This window comes from Saccopteryx bilineata, chromosome 1 (genome assembly GCF_036850765.1).
Source record: "Saccopteryx bilineata isolate mSacBil1 chromosome 1, mSacBil1_pri_phased_curated, whole genome shotgun sequence".
Taxonomy (NCBI): domain Eukaryota; kingdom Metazoa; phylum Chordata; class Mammalia; order Chiroptera; family Emballonuridae; genus Saccopteryx; species Saccopteryx bilineata.
This window is the reverse complement of record NC_089490.1, coordinates 316,667,467-316,691,800: the sequence shown is the minus strand read 5'-3', so window position 1 is coordinate 316,691,800 and position 24,334 is coordinate 316,667,467. Positions and strand designations below refer to the sequence as shown.

Below are 24,334 nucleotides of genomic sequence, written 5' to 3'. Positions count from 1 at the left end.
CTTGTTTATATATTCATAAAGAAAGAAAGTATAATTTTACTCTCAGCAAATAGGATTATTAGAGCCACTAATTATACAAAGTGCAACAAAGCATCATAATTACAATATTCAAGGCAGAGATGAATCCAAACATTCATATAAATTAGTAATTAATTCCAGGTCTGAGTTATTTAGTATTAACCAGAATTTCATATAAACCATTAATATGTATGGTTTCTAATGAAGTGTTCCTAATACTATAAAAATATGTATCTCAGTAAATGAAAAATGGTAATACTCACCAGTCTTAGTAAAATTTAAATGTCCTTTGGTGAGAGAGAAGTTCATTCTTAATTTGTTTATGTTAAAATTGTACAAGCTAGGGGTTCTCTTGAGATTTATTTTCAGGCTTTTAATATCATATTGCCTTGGAAAATGATGATGTCACTACTTAAAATGGTTAGAGTGACTGTACATTTCACTTTTGATCGTGAGTGAAATATCATCTCACAAATCACCAATATAAAATTGCTGTATGTTCTTGTGTGTGACCAGCACAAATATTTTCTATTAAAAGACATGAGAGGTATCCTGAAAGGGTTTTCCCTCCTTTATCCATCGCCCGTGAACATTAGGGAGATAAACTCTGGATCTTCTCCTCTCACTTTAACATGGGAGTGTGCTATTTCATTTTGTAGTGCGTGAGAACAGAATTAAACAAAGTACAACACTGAGAATGTAGATGGAAGCAAAGAATAAGAGGAATAAACTTTTATTAATGTAAAAAACATATAGTAGATCAGATAAAAGAGGTTGGTTTACTGAAAAGACTAATACAATTATGAGACTTCTGAATAAATTGAGTGATAGATAAATAACAGCTAAAATTAGGGAAGGCAAATATTAATTTAAAAATTTTAATTTTAAAAGGAATAAAATTACAGATATAAAAAATAATAAAAGTAGTTTAAAATACACAGTTAACAAGCAAGCAAAATAAGGTATAGATCATCGGGATAGTCAATATGCTTTAGAATTTAAGATTTTCCTTAATTTCTCTGACACTTTAGTTTTAAATTTTAACATTTTTTGATATTGTTTATTTATAATTTTTAAATGTACTGTTATAAAATTTTCTCCTGACACTGAATCTGCCATATTCCCTGAGACAAAAATATATTTTAAACAATTTATTTCACAATACACTTACTCATGTTTAAACTGAGAATGTCTTTATTTTAAAAGTCTATATTTCTTCTCATTCTTAGAAGGATTATACTGGTAGTGACTTACAAAAATATAAACAATCTATTAGTGAAAAATTCGTAGTTGTCAAAACCAGTCAAATAATATTAGGAAAGGAAAAGAAAACGAGAGCAACAGTTTATGCCAAAAGAAGATAAAATAATCAACCAAACCCATGCTCTAAAGTTCTATATAATTGATATTGTTAGATTAAAATTTTCTCTGTATGCATCAAAATATCCAAATTGAAAAATGGAAATTTACAATATGTATAAGATTTAATGTCTAAAAATAAAAACACACCAATTGTTCATGAAAAACATAGGTATTCTGAAATGTCTCCCATTGTTCTTGGAATGAAGACAGATGGAATAGGGTGACATTTTTTTCTAGCTTTCTTACATGTCCCAAAACATGCCAGTGGTGTAATATACCGGGTTCAGTATGAACAGAACAAGGAAGAAGTGATGTAAATATGTTGTTTATAAGAAATTTTATTATAAAAGTATTTTTATTATTTATTTGAACTCCCATTTTATATTCTCTGTTCATTAAAGACTGTAATATATTATGATACTGTAGACAAGTAGCCTCACGTATTTTTCTCATACAGAGAATGACCTTTTTTGGAGCTGGCAAACAATTTTTTCTTATAATAGTTTATAACATCATATAAAAATATTTGAACTTTGTTTCCTTCAGACATCTCTTTGCATTCTTGTTTTCTGTCATATTTGACAAATTTAAAACACAAATAAGTGATAGAAAATGTTACCAGAGTTAAAATAGCACTTCTGACTTTCAACCAGTAATGTTTTGTCGTCTAGCAAAGGTGATAAATTAGGTGCTGTTGTAGGGTTCAGCTGGAGCAAATGAAAATAATTTATCAGAAAAACCAAAAAAATGAAATACTGAATCACCACAGTTTTTTCAAGATTAGAGAATCAATCAAAAACTCTAGAACTAATAAGTTTAATAGCATGATTGTGGATTTTCAGCAGTTAAGTAGTACATTCATTTTGAAAGATTTATGGCCCTTATTTTATTACAAACTTTAGTAATACAAGAACCCAACAAAATATGAAATATAGTCCAATCTGTTAAAAAGGAAAACACCACCTCTTAACAAATGAAGCAGAAAAGAAGTCAACATGCTGCAAGTGTTGATGTTAAAGTGCTAGTTGAGGAAAACATATTCCTGGAGTTTGGATTTATTTTGTTTGCATCAGATAAGCAATAAGTTGACACAATTTTAATATTTAGTTGACATATTTATGAAAAACATCAGTGGATACCACACTGATTTTTACACATACCTCAATATCTATAATAGTATATTTAGCATGCTTGGTAATATTCTGGATTATTCTTAGCAAGAATTAAAAAGGTTTACTTATGTTATTGAAATGGAAGTTGTTAAACACTATTGTAGAAAAGAAAATGTGAGTAGATTTTGATTATAATGATAAAAAAGGTGATAGCAAGGAAGTTACCAACTGAAAACCCTAAATGGGGAATACTGTTATCCTTGCCTTGTTTTAACTGATATTCTTCAGGTCCATCCATATTGATGCAGATGTCATTATATGATTTTTTTCTTATGCCTAGGTAGTATTCTGTAGTATATATGTACTAATTACATTTTGCTTGTCCAATCCTCTATCAAAGGACACTAAGGTTATTTCCATGTCCTGACTATGATCAGTAAGGCTGCAGTGATCATAAAAGTATATATGTCTTTGCAAATAAACGTTTTCAAATTTGGGGGGTGGATACCCAGAAGAGGGATTGCTAAGTCATTTGGTCACTCTGTTCTTAATTTTTTGGGGAGCTTCCATATTGTTTTTAGCTTCTTTTGTTTTTAATTGTTAAACTAGTAAGCTGTTAAGCCAGCTGAACAGAAATCATGGGATTAAAACTTGTTTATATTTTTATAAAATAAATGTGGCTGTTTTAGTGCTATTTCTGTTTGAAGTAATTTTTATTTATTACAAACTTATTATTTTGTTCATTCAGGTTATTTCACAATTGAGGATCTTGGGCAGATCAGTAACAGCCGGTTGCAAATTTGATAGAGAAATCTGGTCTAATGAACTTTCTCCTGTCCTCAATCTCTGGAAGAAACTAAACCAGGTTAGTAGTGGTATATCCTTCTGATCATTTTCTCCCCAGCTGTATCTACAAATTTTTCATGTTGGAAAATTTTGCATTGAATATCTCTGCTGAATATTCCATCTGGAATGAGATGGAGGAAATAACAGTGATAGACGTAGATCAACCCCAGAAGCAGTGGCTCCGGGCTATTTGTTTTTTTCTGGTCAGATGCTGTGTCATCTTCTATACCTGCTATATATTTTGCTCAAGCTTGCCTACTTTCTCTTCTTTCTGTAATGCAGTGACTATTATTAAAGGTAAAATGTTTCTGTGGAATCAAAATATGAAAGAAAAACAATTTATCAACTGGATTCAATTTGTTTTCATATTGTGGATTATAGAATAGTTGCTTGCTCACTAGCAAAGCCATTAGGGCATTATGATTGCTGTTTCTATTGAATAAGAACTTATTCTCTGGAATTAAAAATATAAATAATTCATGTTTTTTAATATTATAAAAATACTCTATGTCAGATTCTAACTATGAAGTCATAGCCTTCATTTTCTTCATACCAGTGCATATTGAAGTTATCATTCTTTACCCTCTCTTTTTTAAAACCAAACTTTGCTTATTTTTAAATTAATAACCAAATATTTACAAATATACATTGACTTCTTATACATAGTATAAGAATGTGGCTTCTAGAGCCAGACTACTGGGTTCAAATTCTACTTCTATTAAGTGCTAGCTATGTAACTTAGGAAAAATTAATCAACTTCTCTGTGCCTTAGTTCTTTTGCTTTTAAAATGGGTAAAATAGTAGTATTTACCTCATTGGAGTCTCATGGGATTAAATGTGGTCATGTATATAAAGCCTTTATATGTATTTGGCAGAAGTGAGCATTCTCTGTTAACTATTCATTTTACCTTTATTGAAGGTACAAGGATTTATAATCTGTGACCACTACTTCATTTACACCTTTTTAAAGCAAATTTCTTTATTATTTGTATAATTATATATTTTTCCATCTTTCATTCAAATTATTTTAACTGACTACCTAGTTTCAGTGGTTTTATGCTAGGGACTGTGTTGTAGGCAGAAGAGTCATGGTACCTACCCCGTAGAGTTACAGTTAGTTTGTAAAAGAGATATTTTTAAAATTAAGCAAATGAGGATATAAATATATGATTAAAAATTATTTCAAGTGCTGTGGAAGGAAAGGACAAATGCTGTTATAAAGAAAACGAGGGAAGACCCACTTTGGACTGGATAGGTAGAGCAGAGCGTGCTTGAGAGGTGGAATTGAATCTGAGCAATGAGGAGATGCTGACCAGACAGAGCTGAAGGGGAGGACATGCAAGCAGAGAGGACACCATGCACAGATTCCTCAAGAGAAAAAAGCTTGGCACATTGAATATACTTGAAAGAAATCTGTTGGAATGGAGTATAGAGACTAAAGGATAGTGTGGAATGAGATAAGAGAGTGGAGTTTTTTATTTTATTAAGTGCAATAGGAAACCATAAGATAGCCTTATGTTTTGAGTTGCCATGGTCCTGTTTATAATTTCAGAAGCTCTGTCTGGCTCTTGTGTAGACATCAGTTTGGAGTAAGATGGAATAGGAAGTAAGGAGAACAATTGGGAGGTCCTTGCAGTAGTCCAGGAAAGAGTTGCTGGTGGCTCAGAATAGGATGGTAGGGCAGAAGGAGAAAAGTGGGTGCATGCAAGTCACCATTGGAAGTATGACTGAAAAAAATCTAAACATGGATTTGGATGTGGGGATTAAACAAAGTTATGTATTGAATGATTAAGTGGAGGTGGCCCCATTTACTGAAACCGGGAAAACTGAGGGAGTACGAGTTCTGGAAGGGTAGGTGTGGAGTATTGGAAATTTAATTTTAGAGGAAACAAAGATGACAGTGGAATAGGCGGACATTACAACTGCTACCTCCCAGGACCAAATTGGATTACAACTTAATTTAAGAACAATCATCTTGAAAAATCAACTTTGGACTAAAGGAAAAGGAGTCCAGAACCAGGGATCACATAAGAAGCCACACTGAGACTGGTAGGAAGGGCAGATGTGGTAAGGGCTTCCCTGCTCCCAGGAGTGAGGGGCAGCCCAGGGTCTGGAGGGACTCTCACTGTGGGGTGGGTTGCCCTGAGAGGTGTGGGTGCTCAGCCCCAGGCCCAGAGCCCCAGCCTAGAGCCCAAGAGCCTAGAAGAGGCACCCAGACAGCATTTAGCTGTGAAAAGAGCCAGGTTTCTGTCTGTGAGTAAGAAAAAGAGCTCTCAGATGCAGGCTTTGTCTTAAAGGGCCCATGCAGAAAACCTCATTCACAGTCACTTACCTGGGGCTCTGGCAGGGGAGAGCTGAGAGGACTAGAGTTGTGTGAGGAGGGTAGTAAAGTTGGAGGCCCAGGTAGAGACACTGTGAGGGATGGCCACCGGAACCCCTGTGCTAAGTCATTCTCCAGTACTGCAGTGGGCATCTTTCTTGGGTGGAGCAGTCCCCTCTGAGTGGCATCAGCCTGGGGAGAAGCAACTGCTCTGCCCTTAGGAGTCTCTCTTGCTCCAGTCATGGCGACTGGGTTGTGCTGAGAAACCAGGAGGCAGGGGCACATCAGTGACTCAGTTTCCCGGTGTTGAGGCCAGAGCCTACCCCACCCCCCACGTTCCTGAGTCTAAGACTGGTCCTTCTACCTCATAGGAGACTCAATTGAAACTGTGCATGGGCAGACCACACCTCTGGGTCCCAGGCCACACCCACCAAACTCCTGGGGCCACACCCTTTGAGATCTGTGAAAAGAGTCTGTACAGACTGACACCTGGGGCCAAGAGGCAGAGCCACACGCACCACCCTTCCCAATCCGTGAATTTCTGCAGGCTAGACTCTGGCAGACGTTTGTTTAACAGCTGAGCCCAGCAAACAGCCAGCAGACACAGACTGCAGGAGGCAAGACTCAGGGAAACTTGGCCATTTGATCAGACTTTCACCCAGGCCCAGTGTGGGTAAAAGCCAGCCTAGGAGTACAGCTTGGGATTTCCATGTACACCTGGGCCTAGCAGAGGCAGCCACAAACTCTGGATTGCTTGTAGCTCCAAGAATGTTCCTGAGGGCCAGTCATGGCCACCCACTGGTCTGCATTGGATTCCTACTAGGGAGGCTGGGGCTGACACATCCAGTGCCCAGCTGGGGAAACCATTGGTTCAGGATCTAACAACCCTTACTAGAGTGGTATCTTAAGGAAAAGCTCCTTACATCTGGCCCAGCTGAGATGAGTTCTACTCTCTGTGATGAGCACTGGCACAGCAGCTCTAAAGCCAGTAGCCACGGCCACCATCAGAGCTGCATGGCCCATGCAAGTTCGCATTGGATTCGGACAGTCGGTAAAGAAACAATGAGCCAAAAGCTGATGGACCATCATCTGTAATCCTAGCTTGCACCCAGCGGGCATGTAAAAACACATGCTGGGCTCCAAAACCCACTCATTCAGTGCTCACAAAGCTACTCACTTATCCAAGTTTCCTAGAATCAAAAGTTTCTAGCTCACCAAACTTTTTCACCTCTGTTCCCCATCTCCTTCCTTCTCCCTGCACAAATTCTGCACAAACTGGCTTTTCCCTCAGCACTCCACCATCTTGGCTGCTTCTCCTGGCCTCTTCCACGTGGCCTTTCTCTGCTCTCTAATGCTAATCTCAGGAACCAAGAGAGCAAGCTCTCGTTCTGCCCCCATTTTATAGTGTAGAAATCAAAACCTTTAATCCAATATACAAAATAGGGAAGTCTTTAATACAAAGTCACTTATCTGAGGCATGATGGGATTGTACCACCCCATATCAAAAAGGATGGGAAAGGCTTAGTCCTAAAACCAAGCCCAGGCTACAAGGATCCTGCCTGCCCCGAACACACATTAATATCACCTGGGTGATGTTAAAGACGGGCAGCGCCATCTTTAACAAAATTAGCATAATATATTTTATCTGCCCAACAGCAGCTCATATGCATTGGATAGGATGGATCTTCAGTGTCAGCCAGCCTAGGTTCTGGATATTATGTCATTCTAGGCTAGATTCGTAGAGGTTTGGAGGATGGACATTTAATATGTAGGTTCCTGGGAATCTATTATTGGATCTGGTTGAGGGGTTTGGCCACCTTCGGGAGGGGCATTGTCAGACCCAGGAGAGGACTCTCTCAGTCTTCTCTCCTAAAACAAGAGTCTTACCAGCTGAAAGAACTTCTGCAGAGGAAACTGTTGGGCACACTCAGTCTGAACCTGCTGCTCACCTTGTTGGGGAGAAATAAAATTTGAGTATCTAGCTGTGGCTGAGGGATCAAGCTCTGGAGCAGGGGCTACATTCCCCGTACCGAGCTCTTGACCAAGAGAGCTTGAAGTAGGAGGTCCCACAAATGTATTCACAACCTCAGCTGCCCTAACCCACCTAGCATGCGACCTGTAGAGCAGTGGGTGGGGTGAAGCCAATCTACAGTCTTACTATAGAAAACTCTGTGGGAAGACCAGGCAGCTGCAAGAGGAGGAAGAGCAGCTGAAAAGTGGAGACAAGTCTTACAGAGCTTGAGGATTTTACAGAGCTACTGTCATCTCTAAACAGGAAGTAGCTGATCCTTATATAAAGGTTGGCACCTCCCACAGTACCCAGGCATAGAAAACACAGACGCATACAGCAAAAAGTGCAGTAGCTTCAGACTGGTAGCGCAGAGTGGGTTACAAACAATAGCTGATGCCAACACAAGAACTAAAGCCAACACTACTGGTAGTGGGTGGCAGACAGCACCCACAACCTCTGGGTCTCATCTGCTAGACTCAGCTACCTGCACAAGCAGCACACCCAAAGGTGGAGTCTAGCAGGCACCAGACACTGTGGAGAATAAATACGCCCAACAGGACAGACATTGCACAGTGTGTAATACACATGATCAAGGTTGACCCTTAGAACCAGTCAGCCTGAAGTTGGTCCATGAAAGGACCAGCTGCATCTCATACATACAACAAGGGCGAAAATAATACCCTCAAGAAGCATTCCTAGAACAAGGAAAACAAATGGCCTGGAGGACAGTACCACCCAGCCCATCTTCTTCATAAAGACCCCACAAAAATTTCAAAGTCAGATAGCACTACCTAATACACAGACAAAATGGGCAGACACAGAAATGTGACCCAAAGGAATCAACAAGAGAAATCCCAGAAAAAGAACTTAATGAGATGGAAGTAACCAAACTACCAGATGCAGAGTTTAAAACAATGATTTTTAGGATGCTCAAGCATCATAGAGCAATAATGGATAGACATAATGAGCACCTAAATAAAGATATAGCAAGTATAAAAAAGGACATTGAAATAATAAAAAAAAGATCAGCCAGAAATGGCAAATACAATATCAGAAATGAAGATCACAATGGAAGGAATTAAAAGCAGGATGGATGAAGCTGAGGATCGAATCAGCAAGTTAGAGGATAAAAAAAATAAAGGCTTGGAAACAGAGCAGCAAAAAGCAAACAGACTCCAAAAGTCTGAGGAAACTCTAAGAGAACTCTGTGACAACATGAAGAGAAACAACATTCGCATCATATGGGTTCATGAAGGAGAAGAGAACAGGGGATAGAGAGACCTATTTGAAAAAAATCACAGCTGAAAACTTCCCTAAATTGATGAAGGAAAAAGTCACACAAGTTCAAGATGCACAGAGAGTCCTACTAAATAGGAATCAAAGGTCTACACCAAGACACATCATAATTAAAGTGCCAAAGTTAAGAGACAAGAAGAATACTAAAAGCTGCAAGAGAAAAGCAGTCAATTACCTACAGAGAAGCCCCCATAAGGTTGAAATTAGACTTCTCAACAGAAACACTTGAGGCCAGAAGGTACTGGCAAGAAATATTCAAAGTGATGCAAAGCAAGAACCTACAACCAAGACTTCTTTATCCAACAAGGTTATCATTTAAAATTGAAGGAGAAATAAAAGGCTTCCCAGAGAAAAAACACTCAAGGAATTCATTACAACCAAACAAGTACTGCAAAAAATGTTAAGGAGCCTGCTGTAAAAAGAGCAAAGGAAAAAAATAGAGTAAAAGAGGATTGTAAATTTAAAGAATAAAATGGCAATAAACAACTATATATCAATAATAACCTTAAATGTAAGTGGATTAATTGCTCCAATCAAAAGACATAGGATAGCTGTGTGGATAAGAAAACAACCCATACATATTCTGTCTATGAGAGACCCACCTCAGAACAAAAGGTACACATAGACTGAAACTGAATGGATAGGAAAAAGTATTTCATGCCAATGGAAATGAAAAAAAAAGCTGAGATAGCAATACTTATATCTGACACAATAGACTTTAAAACAAAGGCATAAAGAAGTTCACTACATAAAGATAAAGGGAGCAATCCAACAGGAGGATATAACCATTGTAAATATCTATGCACCTAATATAGGAACACCTAATATATAATATTAAGCAGATTTTGATGGACATAAAGGACGAGATTAACAGCAATACTCTAATAGTAGGGGATTTTAATATCCTACTGACATCAATGGATAGATCCTCCAGACAGAAAATTAACAAAGAAACAGCAGCCTTAAATGACACACTAGATCAACTAGATTTAATAGATATCTTCAGAATCATTCACCCCAGAGCAGCAGAATATTCATACTTTTCAAGTGCTCATGGTACATTCTGTAGGATAGACGACATGTTGGGACACAAAATGAGTCTCAAATAATTTAAGAAATATTAGACAAAGGAGGTAAGAGCATACAATGGAGTAAAGATAGTCTCTTTAATAAATACTGTTGGGAAAATTGGACAGGTACATGCAAAAAAATGAAACTAGACCACCAACATACACCAGTCACAAAAATAAACTCAAAATGGATAAAAGAATTAAATGTAAGTTGTGAAACCATAAGCATCTTAGATGAAAACATAGGCAATAAGCTCTCTAAACATCTCATAGCAATTTATTTGCTGATTTATCTCCACGGGCAAGTGAAATAAAAAAACAGATAAACAAATGGGACTATATCAAACTAAAAAGCTTTTGAACAGCTAAAGACAGTATGAATAGAATAAAAACAGAAACCACACAGTGGGAGAACATATTCGACAATATGACTGATAAGGGGTTGAGAACCAAAATTTATAAAGAACTTCTAAAACTCAACACCAGGAAGGTAAATAATCCAATTAAAAATGGCCAAAAGAACTGAACAGACAATTATCATAGAGGACATACAGATGGCCAATAGACATATGAAAAAATGTTCAACATCACTAATCATCAGAAAATGCAAATTAAAACCACAATGAGATACCACTTCACACCTGAAAGAATGGCGCTCATTAACAAATCAACACACAATAAGTGCTACTGATGGTATGGAGAAAAGGGAACCCTCCTGCACTGCTGGTGGGAATGCAGACTTGTGCAGCCACTGTGAAAAACAGTATGGCATTTCCTCAAAAAAATTTAAAAATGTAGCTGCCGTTTGACCCAGCTATCCCACTATTAGGAATATATCCTAAGAATAACAAATCACTGATTCAAAGGAAGATATGCACGGCCTTGGCCAGTTGGGTCAGTGGTAAAATGTTGGCCTGGCGTGCAGGAGTCCCGGGTTCGATTCCCAGCTAGGGCACACAGGAGAAGCGTCCATCTGCTTCTCCACCCCTCCCCCTCTTCTTCCTCTCTGTCTCTCTCTCTCCCTCTCCCGGAACTTAAAGGTTCCATTGGAGCAAAGTTGGCCTGGGTGCTGGGGATGGCTCTATGGCCTCTGCCTCAGACGCTAGAATGGCTCTGGTTGCAACAGAGCAACGCCCCAGATGGGCAGAGCATCACCCCCTCGTGGGCATGCCGCGTAGATCCTGGTCAGGCGCATGCGGGAGTCTTTCTGACTGCCTCCCTGTTCCAACTTCAGAAAAATACAAAAAAAAAAAAAGAAAAAAGAAGATATGCACCCCCATATTTATTGCAGCACTGTTTACAATAGCCAAAATCTGGATACAGCCCAAGTGTCTGTTAGTGGACGAGTGGATTAGAAAGTAGTGGTACCTATACACAATAGAATACTACACAGCCGTGAAAAAGAAGGATATGTTACCATTTGCAATGGCATAGATGGACCTGGAGACTATTATGCTAAGTGAAATAAACTAGGCAGAGAAAGACAAATATCATATGATCTCACTTATATGTGGATTCTAAGGAACAGAGTGAACTGAGGGACAAATTAAAGGCAGAGTCAGAGTGAGCAGACGGACAGCTGTCAGAGGGAAGGGGGATGAGGGGATGGGATCAGTGAAGGTGAGCGGATTACTGAAATTATATATAAGTAACACAGAGATACAGATAACAGGATAGCAAATCCCAGAGGGAAGGGGGATGGGAGTTAGGAGGAGGGGGAAAAAGGGGTATAAATAGGGACATAGGGAAGAGAGTTGAGGGTGTTATATTCAGTGGGGCACTTGAATCCATGTTAACACAATAAATTAGAATTAATAAAAATTAATTAAAAATAAAACATTTATATTGTTTGATGATCCCTTTATTATAACCATATGACAATAAATGCTGTCAGATTGTTTTTATTTTAAAAATAAAAAAATAAATTTAAGAAGATTGAATCATATTAAGCATCTTCTCTGATCACAATGGCATAAAATTAGAAATCAACTACAATAGAAAAACTAAAGAATATTCAAACACTTGGAGACTTACTAGCATGTTATTAAATAATGGGTTAATAACGAGATCATGGAAGAAATAAAAAATTTCCTTGAAACAAATGAAAATGAACATACAGCAACTCAAAATTTATGGGACACAGCAAAAACAGTCCTGCGAGAGAAGTTCCTAGCATTACAGGCATACCTTCAGAAGGAAGACAAAGCTCAAACAAACAACTTAACACTGCATCTAAAAGAACTATTAAAAGAACAACAAATAAAGCCAGAGGCAGTAGAAGGAAGTGAATAATAAAGATCACAGCAGAAATAAATGACATAGAGGCTAAAAACACAATACAGAAGATCAATGAAACCAAGAACTGGTTCTTTGAAAAGGTAAACAAGATTGATGAACCTTTAACTAGACTCATCAAGAAAAAAAGAGAGAGGACTCAAATAAATTAAATGAGAAATGAGAGTAGAAAAGTAACAACTGACAATACAGAAGTACAAAGGATTGTAAGAAAATACTATGAAGATTTGTATGCCAAAAAATTGGACAACCTAGGTGAAATGGATAAATTCCTAGAAACATATAATCTTCCAAAACTCAATCTGAAAGAATCAGAAAACCTAAACAGACTGATTATAACAAATAAAATTGAAAAAGTTATCAAAAAACTCCCAACAAACAAAAGGCCTGGGCCAGATGGGATCATGGGCAACTTTTACCATAGTCAAAGAAGAACTAACACTTCTCCTTTTACAAGCTATTTCAAAAAATTGATTAGGAGGGAAGATTTCCAAGCTCCTTTTATGAGGCAAGCATAATCCTTACTCGAATACCAGGTAAAGACACTACAAAGAATGAAAAGTATATGCCAATATCCTTGATGACCTTAGATTCTAAAATTTTCAACAAAGTAATAGCAAACCGGCTCTAGCAATACATGAAAAAAAAAAAAGCCATCATGAATAAGTGGGATTTATTCTGGGGAGGCAAGGCTGGTACAATATTTGCAAATCAATAAGTGTGAATCATCACATAAACAAAAGAAAGGATAAAAACCACATGATAATATCAATAGATGCAGAAAAAGCATTTGATAAATCCAACATCCATTTATAATCAATCCTCTTAGCAAAGTGGGAATACAGGGAACATACCTCAACATGATAAAGGACATCTATGACATACCCACAGCCAACATCATAATCAATGGGCAAAATTTAAAAGCAATCCCCTTAAGATCAGGAACAAGGTAGGGGTGCCCCCTTTCACTACTCTTATTCAACATAGTTCTGGAAGTCCTAGCCACAGCAATCAGACAAGAAGAAGAAATAAAAGTCATCCAAATTGGAAAAGAAGAAGTAAAACTATCATTATTTGCAAATGACAGAATACTTTACATAGAAAACTCTAAAGTCTCAGTCAAAAAACTAATAGACCTGATAAAGGAATTTAGCAAGTTGGCAGAATATAAAATTAATATTTAAAAATCAGTGGCATTTTTATATACCAACAATTAATGGTCTGAAAGAGAAATTAAGGAAGCAATCCCCTTCATTATTTCAATAACAAAAATAAATAAATAAAGTACCTAGGAGTAAATTTAACCAGGGAGGTAAAATACTTGTACTTGGAAAGTTATAAAACATTGATAAAAGAAATCAAGGAAAATACAAACAAGTGAAAACATATACCGTGTCCATGAATAGAAAAGCTAAACATCATTAAAATCTCTATTACCCCAAGCAATCTATATATTCAATACAAGTCTTATTAAAATACTAATGGCATACTTCAAAGATATAAAACAAATATTCCAAAATTTTTTCTGAAACTAAAAAAGAACACAAATAGCCTCAACAATCTTGAAAATGAAGAATAAAGTGGGAGATATCACACTTCCTGAGATCAAGTTATACTACAAGACCATTGTATTCAAAACAACTTGGTACTGGCATAAGAACAGGCATACAGATCAATGGAACAGAACAGAGAACCCAGAAATGAACCCACACCTTTATGGTCAATTGATATTTGACAAAGGAAGTAATAGCTTATAATAAAGACAGTCTCCTTAATAAATGGTGTTGGGAAAATTGGACAGGTGTATGCAAAAGAATGAAACTAGGCCACCAACTCACACCATTCACAAAAATAAACTCAAAGGATATAAAAGACTTAAATGCAAGTCGCAAAACCATAAGCATCTTGGAAGAAAACATAGGCAGTAAACTCTCTGATATCTCTCATAGCAATATTTTTGCAGATTTATCTCTACATGCAAGTGAAATAAAGGACAGGATGAACAAATGGTACTATATCAATCTAAAAAGCTTTTGCACAGCAAAAGACACCATGAACAAAATAAAAAGACAATCCACACAGCGGGAGAACATATTCACCAATATGTCTGATAAGGGGTTAATAACCAAAATTTATAAAGAACTTCTAAAACTCAACACCAGGAAGGTAAAAAATCCAATTAAAAATGGGCAAAAGAACTGAATAGGCACTTCTTCAAAGAGGACATATAGATGACCAACAGGCATATCAAAAAATGTTCAACATCACTAATTGTCAGAGAAATATGAATTAAAACCACAATGAGATTCTACTTTACACCTGTCAGAATGCTGCTCATTAACAAATCAACACACAATAAGTGCTGGCGAGGGTGTGGAGAGAAGGCAATGCAGACTTGTGCAGCCACTGTGGAGAACTGTTGGAGTTTCCTCAAAAAATTAAAAATAGAACTGCCTTTTGACCCAGCAATCCCACTTTTAGGAATATAGCCTAAGAATACCAAATCACTGATTCAAAAGAAGATATGCAACATTGTTTACAATAGCCAAGATCTGGAAACAGCCCAAGTGTCTCAGTAGACTAGTGGAGTAAAAAGCAGTAGTAAATATACACAATGGAATACTATGTGGCCATGAAAAGGAAGGAAATTTTACCTGTTGCGACAACAGGATGGACCCGGAGTTTATTATGCTAAGTGAAATAAGCCTGGTTGAGAAAAACAAATATATGATCTCACTTATATTTGGAATCTAATGAACAGAGTGAACTGAGGAACAGAATAGAGGCAGAAGTGGGATCACAGGGAGCAGGGGGACAGCTGTCAGAGGGAAGGGGGATAAGGGGATGGGGTTAGAGAAGGTAAAGGGGTTAGTGAAATGATATAAAAAGTATATATAAATATATAGCCCAGAGATACAGATAATAGGACAGCAAATCCAAGAGGGAAGGGGGGAGGGAGTTAGGGGGAGTGGAACAAAAGGGGGGAATAAAAAGGGATATGGGTGAGGGGTGAGGGAATTATATTCAGTGGGACACTTAAATCCATGTAAACACAATAAATTAAAATTTAAAAAATTTTATAAAAGTTTAATTAGACATCTAATATCTGGATGCAAAAGTGTGGAGCTAAAAAAGGATATTTAGACTGGTATAAATTTGGAACTGATTAGCAGCTTGGGAACATTTAAGTAATTGGAAAGCATTATATCATCTAAAGAGAGATAAAAGGAAAAGGGCTCACTAATGATCCCTGAGGAATCCAACACTAAGTGTTATTGTCAGGAAAGGAGTGATGAAAGTTTTACTGAGGGGAAATAAAACCAAAAGCCAAACACAGCAAGAACACTAAAGACTGTGTATCATAGGGGCCTTCAGGAGAGCCTTTCATTAGGAATGAAATTGTTAATGATGCCAAGTTGCTTCTGAGAGGGTAAGCAAAATAAAGACAGAATTGGTCATTGGATTTTCAGAATAAGTCGTGGTGACCTTGACCTTGACAAGCAAAAGTCTAAGTGAATGAGACTGGAAGTTAATTTTGAAAGTGAAACTAAAAATATAAGGCAAGAAGAGTAGAAACAGTATGTATAGAGTGTTTATTTATTTTTTATAAATGTGCTACAAAGGAGAGTAGAGAAATAAGGTGATCAAGATATGGGGTATGTTTTTCTTAAAGTTGGGAAATACAAGGGGTCTTGTAGGCCAGTGGAATGGTGTAGTAGAGGAAGTAGTTGAAAATGCTAAAGAATTAAGCCAAGTTTTATTTTCATGAAACCAAATACTGACAAAAACTCATGAGGGTTAACAGTATGACTTCCACCTTAACAGGAGTTTGTTTTCATATGAAAACCTTGAAGCTCTCAAGGCAAGCAAGCAAATGTCATTAATTAGAAAAATATAAATGCCTGGCTATTTTAGATAACTTGACAGAGAAGGAAGGAAGGAAAGATAATGGCTGAAGAAAGTCAAATATATAGTTAACTTTTACTTAAATATTAACCTTTTATAATGTTAATGCTTATTAACAATATATGTAAAGAATCTCAGGATATATACTTGACATTTAAAAGGTCAGAATTTAACAATTTGAATAGATCGTAAGAAATTAAGACTTAAATTTATGAGCAAAAGGGCTAAATAAAACAAGAGGGATCCACTGACAAGATAAAGAATATAGGAAGCATAGGAGGAAGAATTTTGTTTCGATGATTTTGTTATAGGTCAGGTAAATAATTCATTATTATATTTGCTGTAACACTTTTATAATTGTTCATTGGAACATTTTAAGGATAGCTGTTTTTCAATACTTATTCAATAATTCTAGCTTCTGTCATATTTGCATCTATTGTTTGTTTTTTATTCAAGGTGAGATTTTACTGATTCTTGGTATGAGAAATTTTGGACTGTATGTTGAACATTTTGAGTATTTTACGATTTTGATGCCTATTTAAATCTTTTCTGGCAGGTAGTCAACCTGGTTAGGTTCAGAATGCACATTCTTGTTCATTTCTGTGGGTCGTGGTTCCATTGTCAGTGTGGTTTCTAAAGCTTCTACAGTGCTGTTCTCGTCTACTTCATTGTGTCTTCCAGGATAGGACTTCACCCCACAATCTGTAGAGCCAGGTGCAGAGAGGGAGGGACACCCACTCTTTCCTGCAGTAGTGGGGTAGAGGTCAGAGTTTCATTCAGAGGCTCTGCAGGCAAGAATCCGTGTCTCCTATTAAGGGATGAATAGAAATCATAGTACTGCCTGAGTCTCTGTCTGGGGTATGACTGCTACTCAAGACAGAAATGATTTGTGACTTTTAACAAAGTAATTATTGATAGTGTTCTCTCTCTCTCTCTCTCTATATATATATATATATAACTTTTAGAATTTTTAGATTGGTAAGCTAAAAATATATATAAGTGGACTGTTTGTAGTTTAGTTAAATTAACAATAGGAAATTACTGGAAATTCCTAAAAATATATACAATATTATGTAAAACCTAGATTTTTTTTTGTTTAGAAAATTAAATTTAATAGGTTGACATTGATCAATAAGAGTAACTTGTAAAGATTAGGATTTTAGGTAAACATCTCCACATCATTTGAACAGTCAATTATGTTAAAACCCAGCAATTTTAACTCTTTATTCATAATAGGATGAACAAGATAGGAACCCCTAAGAAAACAGTGTTGGAATCCATGGGAGTCCAAAAAAGCGAGAGTAACAGACTTTATTGAAAGGAAGAAAGGAACCCTACTGGGTACTTCTCCGGGGAGAAGGGCACGAGTTACATATTTTGAAGTGAATTTTATAGGGTTTGGGAGAGCCTGAGAGGGTACTGCGTCAGAAGTTCTGATATGTTCCCTTTTAAGGTTTTAGGATTTCAGCTTTCTGGAACGCTCCTCCTTGGGGTGGTTGACCAGCTTCCTGGAACTTTTCTGCCTCAGGGGCGATTATCCAGTAAGTAAGGGTGAGGTCAGGCGGAACAACCAAAGGGCAGTTGGAAGTTCTGGTAAATTCATATATCTAGCATTTCTCAACTCTATGGCATGATAAAAAAGGAAAAGAAGAGTGGGGAAGGAAAGGGTATGGGGTTCAGGAAGGAGGTTTGTCTCCGACTGGCCATCTTCTGGAGCTACTTCCTGCTGTTATCCCTATTGGGGGCCTCCTTTGTGAACCCCCCTGCCCCGGGGTAGTTAGAGTAGAGGTTGTAAAAGCATTTGGTTATAGGTAATCCTGGAGATTTCTCTCATTTGAGCCTGCAGGAACTTGATAAAGGGGCAAGCATTAATATTAGGCTCAAAATTAGGGTTGGTCCTATAATTGGTGCTAGCATTGAGAACAAGGGATTTTTCCACCATTGTTTGGAGTAGCGGTGTATTTATAGGGTTCCAGATTTTCCTGTTTTGCGAGGGCAGGTTTCAGGGTTGGTATGCAGAGTTAGGTAAAATTTTCCAATTTTCTGATTGGCAAAGGTCTGCATGCGGTTCTGTAAGAAACTAGTGAACAAATGTAAGAGGCAGGGTCCAAAAGTTTAGAAAAATAAATAGGAGAGTGAGTGGACCAATGAAAGGCAATAGTCAAGACACTCAGTTTGTGCAAAACCACTGATTCCATGACTCAGTTTGTTTTTTACAAATTCATTGGGCTTCAGAGAGAGAGAGAAAGAGAGAATAAGACAGAGAAGTGGCCAGTCCCCCTGCCCCTAGACCTATTCTTATAGAAATTTTTAAAGCAACAAGAAGAGGGATTACTTGTATAGGTTGTTTGGTCCTTAGATTGATGGGTAGTGTACTAGGAACTGGAAGAGGCTCATGAGGTGGGATTAGGTTGATATTTGGGGTGAGATAGGGTACAGGTTTCTGTTCAATTAGTAGGGAGACACATATAGGTGTTAGTCCCACACAAATAGAAAGCCCCTGATTGGGTGAGGCAGGCTGAGAGGTAAAGAATTGATGGACAAGCGGTTGGTTTCGTTTCTCTGTTTCTGAGCTCCAGATGGTCAGGGTGGAGGAAAGAGCCGCCCCTAGATTCCCTTTTCCCAAAGCCTGATTAAAAGAGTCCTTAGTTTTTCATATATTCGCCATATGTAGATCAACCAGCTTCCGGTTTGTGGTTGGAGTAAGGCATGCCGTTTTTTCTACTTTAGCAGCAGTGGGAGTTGTCAGGATCACGATGTGTGGACCTGTTCATGTGAAAGTCAGTCTTTGGGTGATGTAATGCTGGAAGCACCTCTTGCACAGTCTTTGAACAGTTTGCTGAGTAACCTGTAAATCCTGCAAGTACTTAGGGAAAGGGTGGTTACATTTCTATACTTTTCAGTTAGGGTTTAAGTCCTAGTGACCACTACTTCTAGCTGGAATTAGCAGAAGTTCCCAGCCTACAATAGGCATGGGGCATTGAGACAAGAGGAATACAGGAGATACTATATATTAAATAAAGGAGCAAAATCAGACTGTCAATACCCACAATAGAGATCTTTGAGGGATAAGTAAAATTCAAATATCCAGGCAAGGCATACTAGATGGCCCTTGTGTTCACAAGAAATGAGATCAGTTTATCTGCTACTTGGAAGAAATACCTTAGGCTCGTGAATGGTGTCCAGTGGCAATTCCCAGCATGCTGAGCAAGGTCAGGTTACAGGTAGCTGGAGCAGGGCTAGAAGAGACTGAACCCTCCCTCCATGGTGCAAGGGGGCAGCTTACCTTCTCATGTCCCTCTTTTCACAGCAGAGATGTTTCCCTTGGTGGGACCGGGAAGCCTGGCAGGCTTCAGTTCAATGACCTTTCTTTCCACTCTTGAAGTAGGGCCCTGATGGAATCCTATGAAGCCCTTCAGGGTGCTGGAGTCTTTAAGAGCGTATGCCAAAAGCTGGTATTTCCTGATTTCTTTTGGACCTTATTTGCCTTTTATGTTACTTCCTTGGCCATTATAGACCTTAAAAGCCATTCTCAGAAGATCTCACTGAAGGGCTTGTCTAAGAGAGTAAAATTGGAAATCTAGTGTCTAAAGAAGCCTATTAGACTGAGGAAAGAAAGGATTTGATTTGCAGTGGTTGGAGACTGCAAAGGGTCTGAGTTCGGTCTAGGGTGAGACCTCAGGTGGTAGGGGTTAAGGTGATCCCCAGACAGACTACAGACTAAGAGTGAAGTTGAGCCTTAGCAGAGAAGATACAATATCACTCCATAGCGAGGAAGTTAAGAAGGGTGGAGGTGTGTCTCCTTGAGGCAGGCAGAGAGGAGCTGCAGAGGAGTAGGTCATCTACATATTGTAAGAGAGTACTAGTTTTGAGATTGCATGCTGCTAAATCTTGAAAAATCTTGAGATAGTGCCTGCCCAAACAGGTGTGGGCTATTTTTGAACCCCTGGGGTAAGACAGTCCATGTAAGTTGCTGGGCTGCATTAATGTCCAGGTAAAGGCAAACAGAAAGTAAGAGTCAGGGTATAGAGGAATGGTAAAGAAGGCATTCTTGAGGTTTAGGATTGTGAAGTGAGTCATGTTTGAGGGAAAGTGTGACAATAACTTGTAGAGATTAGGGATTACTGGATGGAGGGGAACTACTGCCTCATTGATTAGGTGTAAGTCTTATACAAAGTGATAGGTCCCTGAAGGTTTTTGAACAGGAAGTATGGGGGTATTGCAGGGGGAGTCTGTGGGGATGAGTAAGCCTGGTTTAAGAGGTGGGTAATTATTGGTTTAAGGCCTTAGAAACAAACACAGTTACACATTAAACAAAGACTTCACATACAAATTATAAATCAAGGAATTTAAATGAGCACCCTTTACTTGTTTCAATTAAAATTATACTAGAGATATTTTCTGACAGAGACAAAACAGATTACTCACTCACACTGCTCAATAGACAACTCTGCTATTTTCAGCTTTTCTGGATGGCAGGGAGTTGTCAGCATAGAGGGGAGGAAGAGAGCAAGCAGACAACGGATGGACAGTGTGCACAGCTGGATGGGAAAAGAAGGAGGGTCAGAATCTGCAGGAGGAGGAGGAGGAGATTAAAGTGCTGGTAGTGGTGTCACATGGTCAGAGGAGTCAAAAGATTTAGAGCTCTGAGGAGGGGAGAGGACGAGGGAAAGGCATAGTTGTAGCCGAAGCCAGTGGGGAGGGGGAATGGGTAAGATGTAGCCGAAACCGGTGTGGTGGGGTGGGAGGATGGGTAAGATACAGCTGAAACTGGTGTGTGTGGGGGGTGGGATGGGTCAAAGAAGAAAAAGAGACAGAGCCACCAGTCTGTAAGGAGGTAGGAGGGGTTTAAGAATACACTGGAGAAGGGAGGGGCCCCTGGCCGGCAGGGGAGGAGAAAGAGAAAATGGTATTTACAGGTGAATGAGAAACAGGATCGAGGGAAGGGAAAAGAGGGGGCTTTCTGGAGGGAAGAGACTCAAGTGGAAGAGATTTGCAGAGGGACTAGAGGGGGGTCCCAAGAGAGGGGTGCCCCCCGGGGTCAGGCAGGAAGGGGAGTAAGTTGGAAGTCCGCAGAGAAGGAAAGATTAGGAGCGGAGGTTTAAGGTGAGGTTTCTTTAGCCAAAAACGGCCTGCGTGTAGAACAAACAGCACAGAAATTAAGGACAGGAGCAAAAGGAGAAGAAAGCCTGCATGTAAGGAATCTCTGATGCCCTCCCCATCTGGTGGCAGAAATTGTCAAGATCTCTTAGGATATTGTAATAGTAGTAGAAAGCAACCTGGTTAGGTGCCTAGACTTTCAAGGGAGTCTGTAGAAGCAGGCCGCTCAGAGTAGAAACCTCCCAAACTATGAACCTCAGAGAGTAGAGTGAGTCCCAAAGGAGTAGAGGAATCCTGAAGGAGTAGAGGAGTAGTCTCTGAGGCCTGAGATTGGGAGGAGCCCATGTTCCAAGGGGAGCCTGGTTGGACAGTTTGGACTGAGAGGAGCCCACAGTATAGGAGCCTAGTGAGAGAAAGAAGCGTCCTCACCTCCAGTCACAGTTCCAAGAGGAGAAAATCTTCGTAGAAAGAGAGTCTCAGACAAGAGGTCATCACCCCAAGGCTGAGATCCTGGGACATAGGAGAGGGGTCTGGCTAGGCACACCTAGACTTTCTTAAAAGTCCATAAAGGAGTAGAGGCAGACCACTCATAGATATGGGGTCCAAAATCAAAACTGTCTGACCAGGAAGGAGTGTTTTTAGAGAGAAATTTGGAGGCCAACCGGGGAAGGGGAGGGAGAAACTCCTTACTTTTCTGGTCCAGCAGGGGTTCGGGACAGGGTCAGATCGCCAGCCAATCAACCTACAATTACACATCCCAACAGAATCAGGGAGTAAGCCCGGGACAAGCTGCCACTGACCATTCCTTCCCTGGTTGTAAGTTTGGACAGCAAAGAGGGATTGTCCAGGCAGTTAGTACCCCGCCCTGGGTTTTGGCACCAAATGTTGGAATTTATGGGAATCCGAAAAGACCAGAGTAACAGGCTTTATTGAAAGGAAGAAAGGAACCCTGCTGGGCACTTCTCCTGGGAGAAGGGCACTGAGTACAGACTATGAGGCAGATTTTTTAGGGTGTGGGAGAGCCTGAGGGGGTACTGAGTCAGAAGGTCTGGTATGTTCCCTTTTACAGTTTTAGGATTTCAGCTTTCTGGAATGCTCCTTCTTGGGGCAGGTTGATCAGCTTTCTGGAACTCTTCTGCCTCAGGGGCGATTGTCCAGTAAGTAAGGGTGAGGTCAGGCAGTCAGGCAAAACAACCAAAGGGCAGTTGGAAGTTCTGGTAAATTCATATATCTATCAAACAGTAAGTAATATACAGTCAGATAAGGGCCAAAATACATTTGTTCATCAAATAGAAACTAGAAAAAGGTGTTAGCGACTAAGTTGTTGTTCAAATTTGAGCTGTTGGTTTCCAACCTTTCACCTTGTTCATAAAGCCAAGGAAGGGGAATTGAGGAGACAAGCTCAGTAGATTTAGTGTCATAAGCCTTTATTGTGTAAGGGGAAATTTACCCTTTCTCCTTCAGAAGGTTTGATTTTACAAAGAATTTGTGTTCTATAATTTTTGAAGCTAATATTTGGATTTATGGGTTTAAGTTATGTTCAAATTGTTTGAAACTGAATGAAGAAGTAGTACTCATGCATTTTGGGTTAATAGGCAGCCATCATGAATCATAAACCAGTTTTATCATAATCGGTAACAGAAACAGATAAGAGAAACTACTTTAGTTTTAGTGAAGTTGTCTTGAGTGCAGGACAATAGATGTGGGAAGAGTATGCCATAACTCACATCTTGGAAGAGAAGAGTATTTATATTTATAATTTGTACGCACTAAATATGTTTAAACTTCCTTTAGGTAAAATGTAGGCATGGACCTGGGAGCAACTAGACAGTGTTTTCCTGTGGTGACAAAAAATAGGTGGGTTTGAAGAAAATAATGAAAATGAAATAATTAAAATGAAATATATTTTTGAATTGAATGTAAGGATCACTTTCATTACTAAGACAGGATCAATGTACTATTTAGAATAGCAAGTGCCATTTCTTAGGGATGTGTATTTGTATGTCTGTATTTATATAATTTTCAGTTTAATATAACTTTGATATAATAAAACCATTGTTTATTATAAAACCGCATTGCAAGGTAGTATAAACTTTATTAAAATAGGACAGAAACAAGACATTTTACCATTTTTTCTCACTGCCATGTAATGTAGTGAAGTATGGACTATGAAATTCCAACTCTGCCACTTCTAGATCTGACTGCACACTGTTTCCTCTCTCTTTGCCTAGTTGCCTACTCTGTGAAATAGTGATAATAGGTTGTTGTAATGACTAAATTGATTAATACTGAGAACTTAAAAATGTGCCTAGCCTGTGTTAAGTGCTCAGTAAATATTAGCTTTATTAACACAGATTCTAAACATAATATTAAGATGAAATTGATCCAGTGTTTTTATATTTTGGAAATTTGATATCCCTTTGATAACTAAACAATGCATTTGGAAGAACAGTGTAAGTTTTCTAATATTTGTCTTAAAGATGTAATTAACTGAGAAGCTTATCCTAATTAGATAAGAGGGTCTGTAGAAGAATGTTAATATTATATATTGGGTCACTTAGAATCCTAATTACATTGTACTTGCAGAGCTTTTTCAATCAAATAGTAATCAAATTTTTGTTTTAAATTAATTACTTTCCCTGCATAATAATGATCGTTATTTTTTATGAATGTTTAATATGTGAGCTCTGGATAAATGTTACTATGTATTGTGCTTGTAATGTACAATATTTCATGTATATTTGTGTGGTGTCTGAACGTGGATGTGTGTATATTGTTTCATCAGATTTGAGTATTTGTTAAATGATTTTCATGATTCTTTCAACCTATTCTTAGAATACTCATTAGTTTCATTATTTGTCCACTTAATCAGTATATTCTGAAAGCCAATCTTAAGCAATTTTTTGCTCTATAATTCTGAAAAGTTTTTTCTTATTAATTTTGTTTAGAATTTTTATTTTTTTTATTTTTTTGAGAGAAAGATAAGAGGAAAGGAGAG

At 38.2% G+C, this 24,334-nt stretch overlaps 1 protein-coding gene across 4 annotated transcripts in view; it reads left to right on the top strand.

Moving 5' to 3' along the window:
* Positions 1–24,334, top strand: part of DYNC2H1 (dynein cytoplasmic 2 heavy chain 1) — a 328,872-nt gene that overhangs the window by 233,314 nt on the left and 71,224 nt on the right. For all 4 annotated transcript variants that reach the window (XM_066247664.1, XM_066247663.1, XM_066247662.1 and 1 more), the window contains one exon: positions 3,241–3,357. In XM_066247664.1, the coding sequence (XP_066103761.1) occupies positions 3,241–3,357 (117 nt within the window). The remainder of the gene's footprint in view (positions 1–3,240; positions 3,358–24,334) is intronic.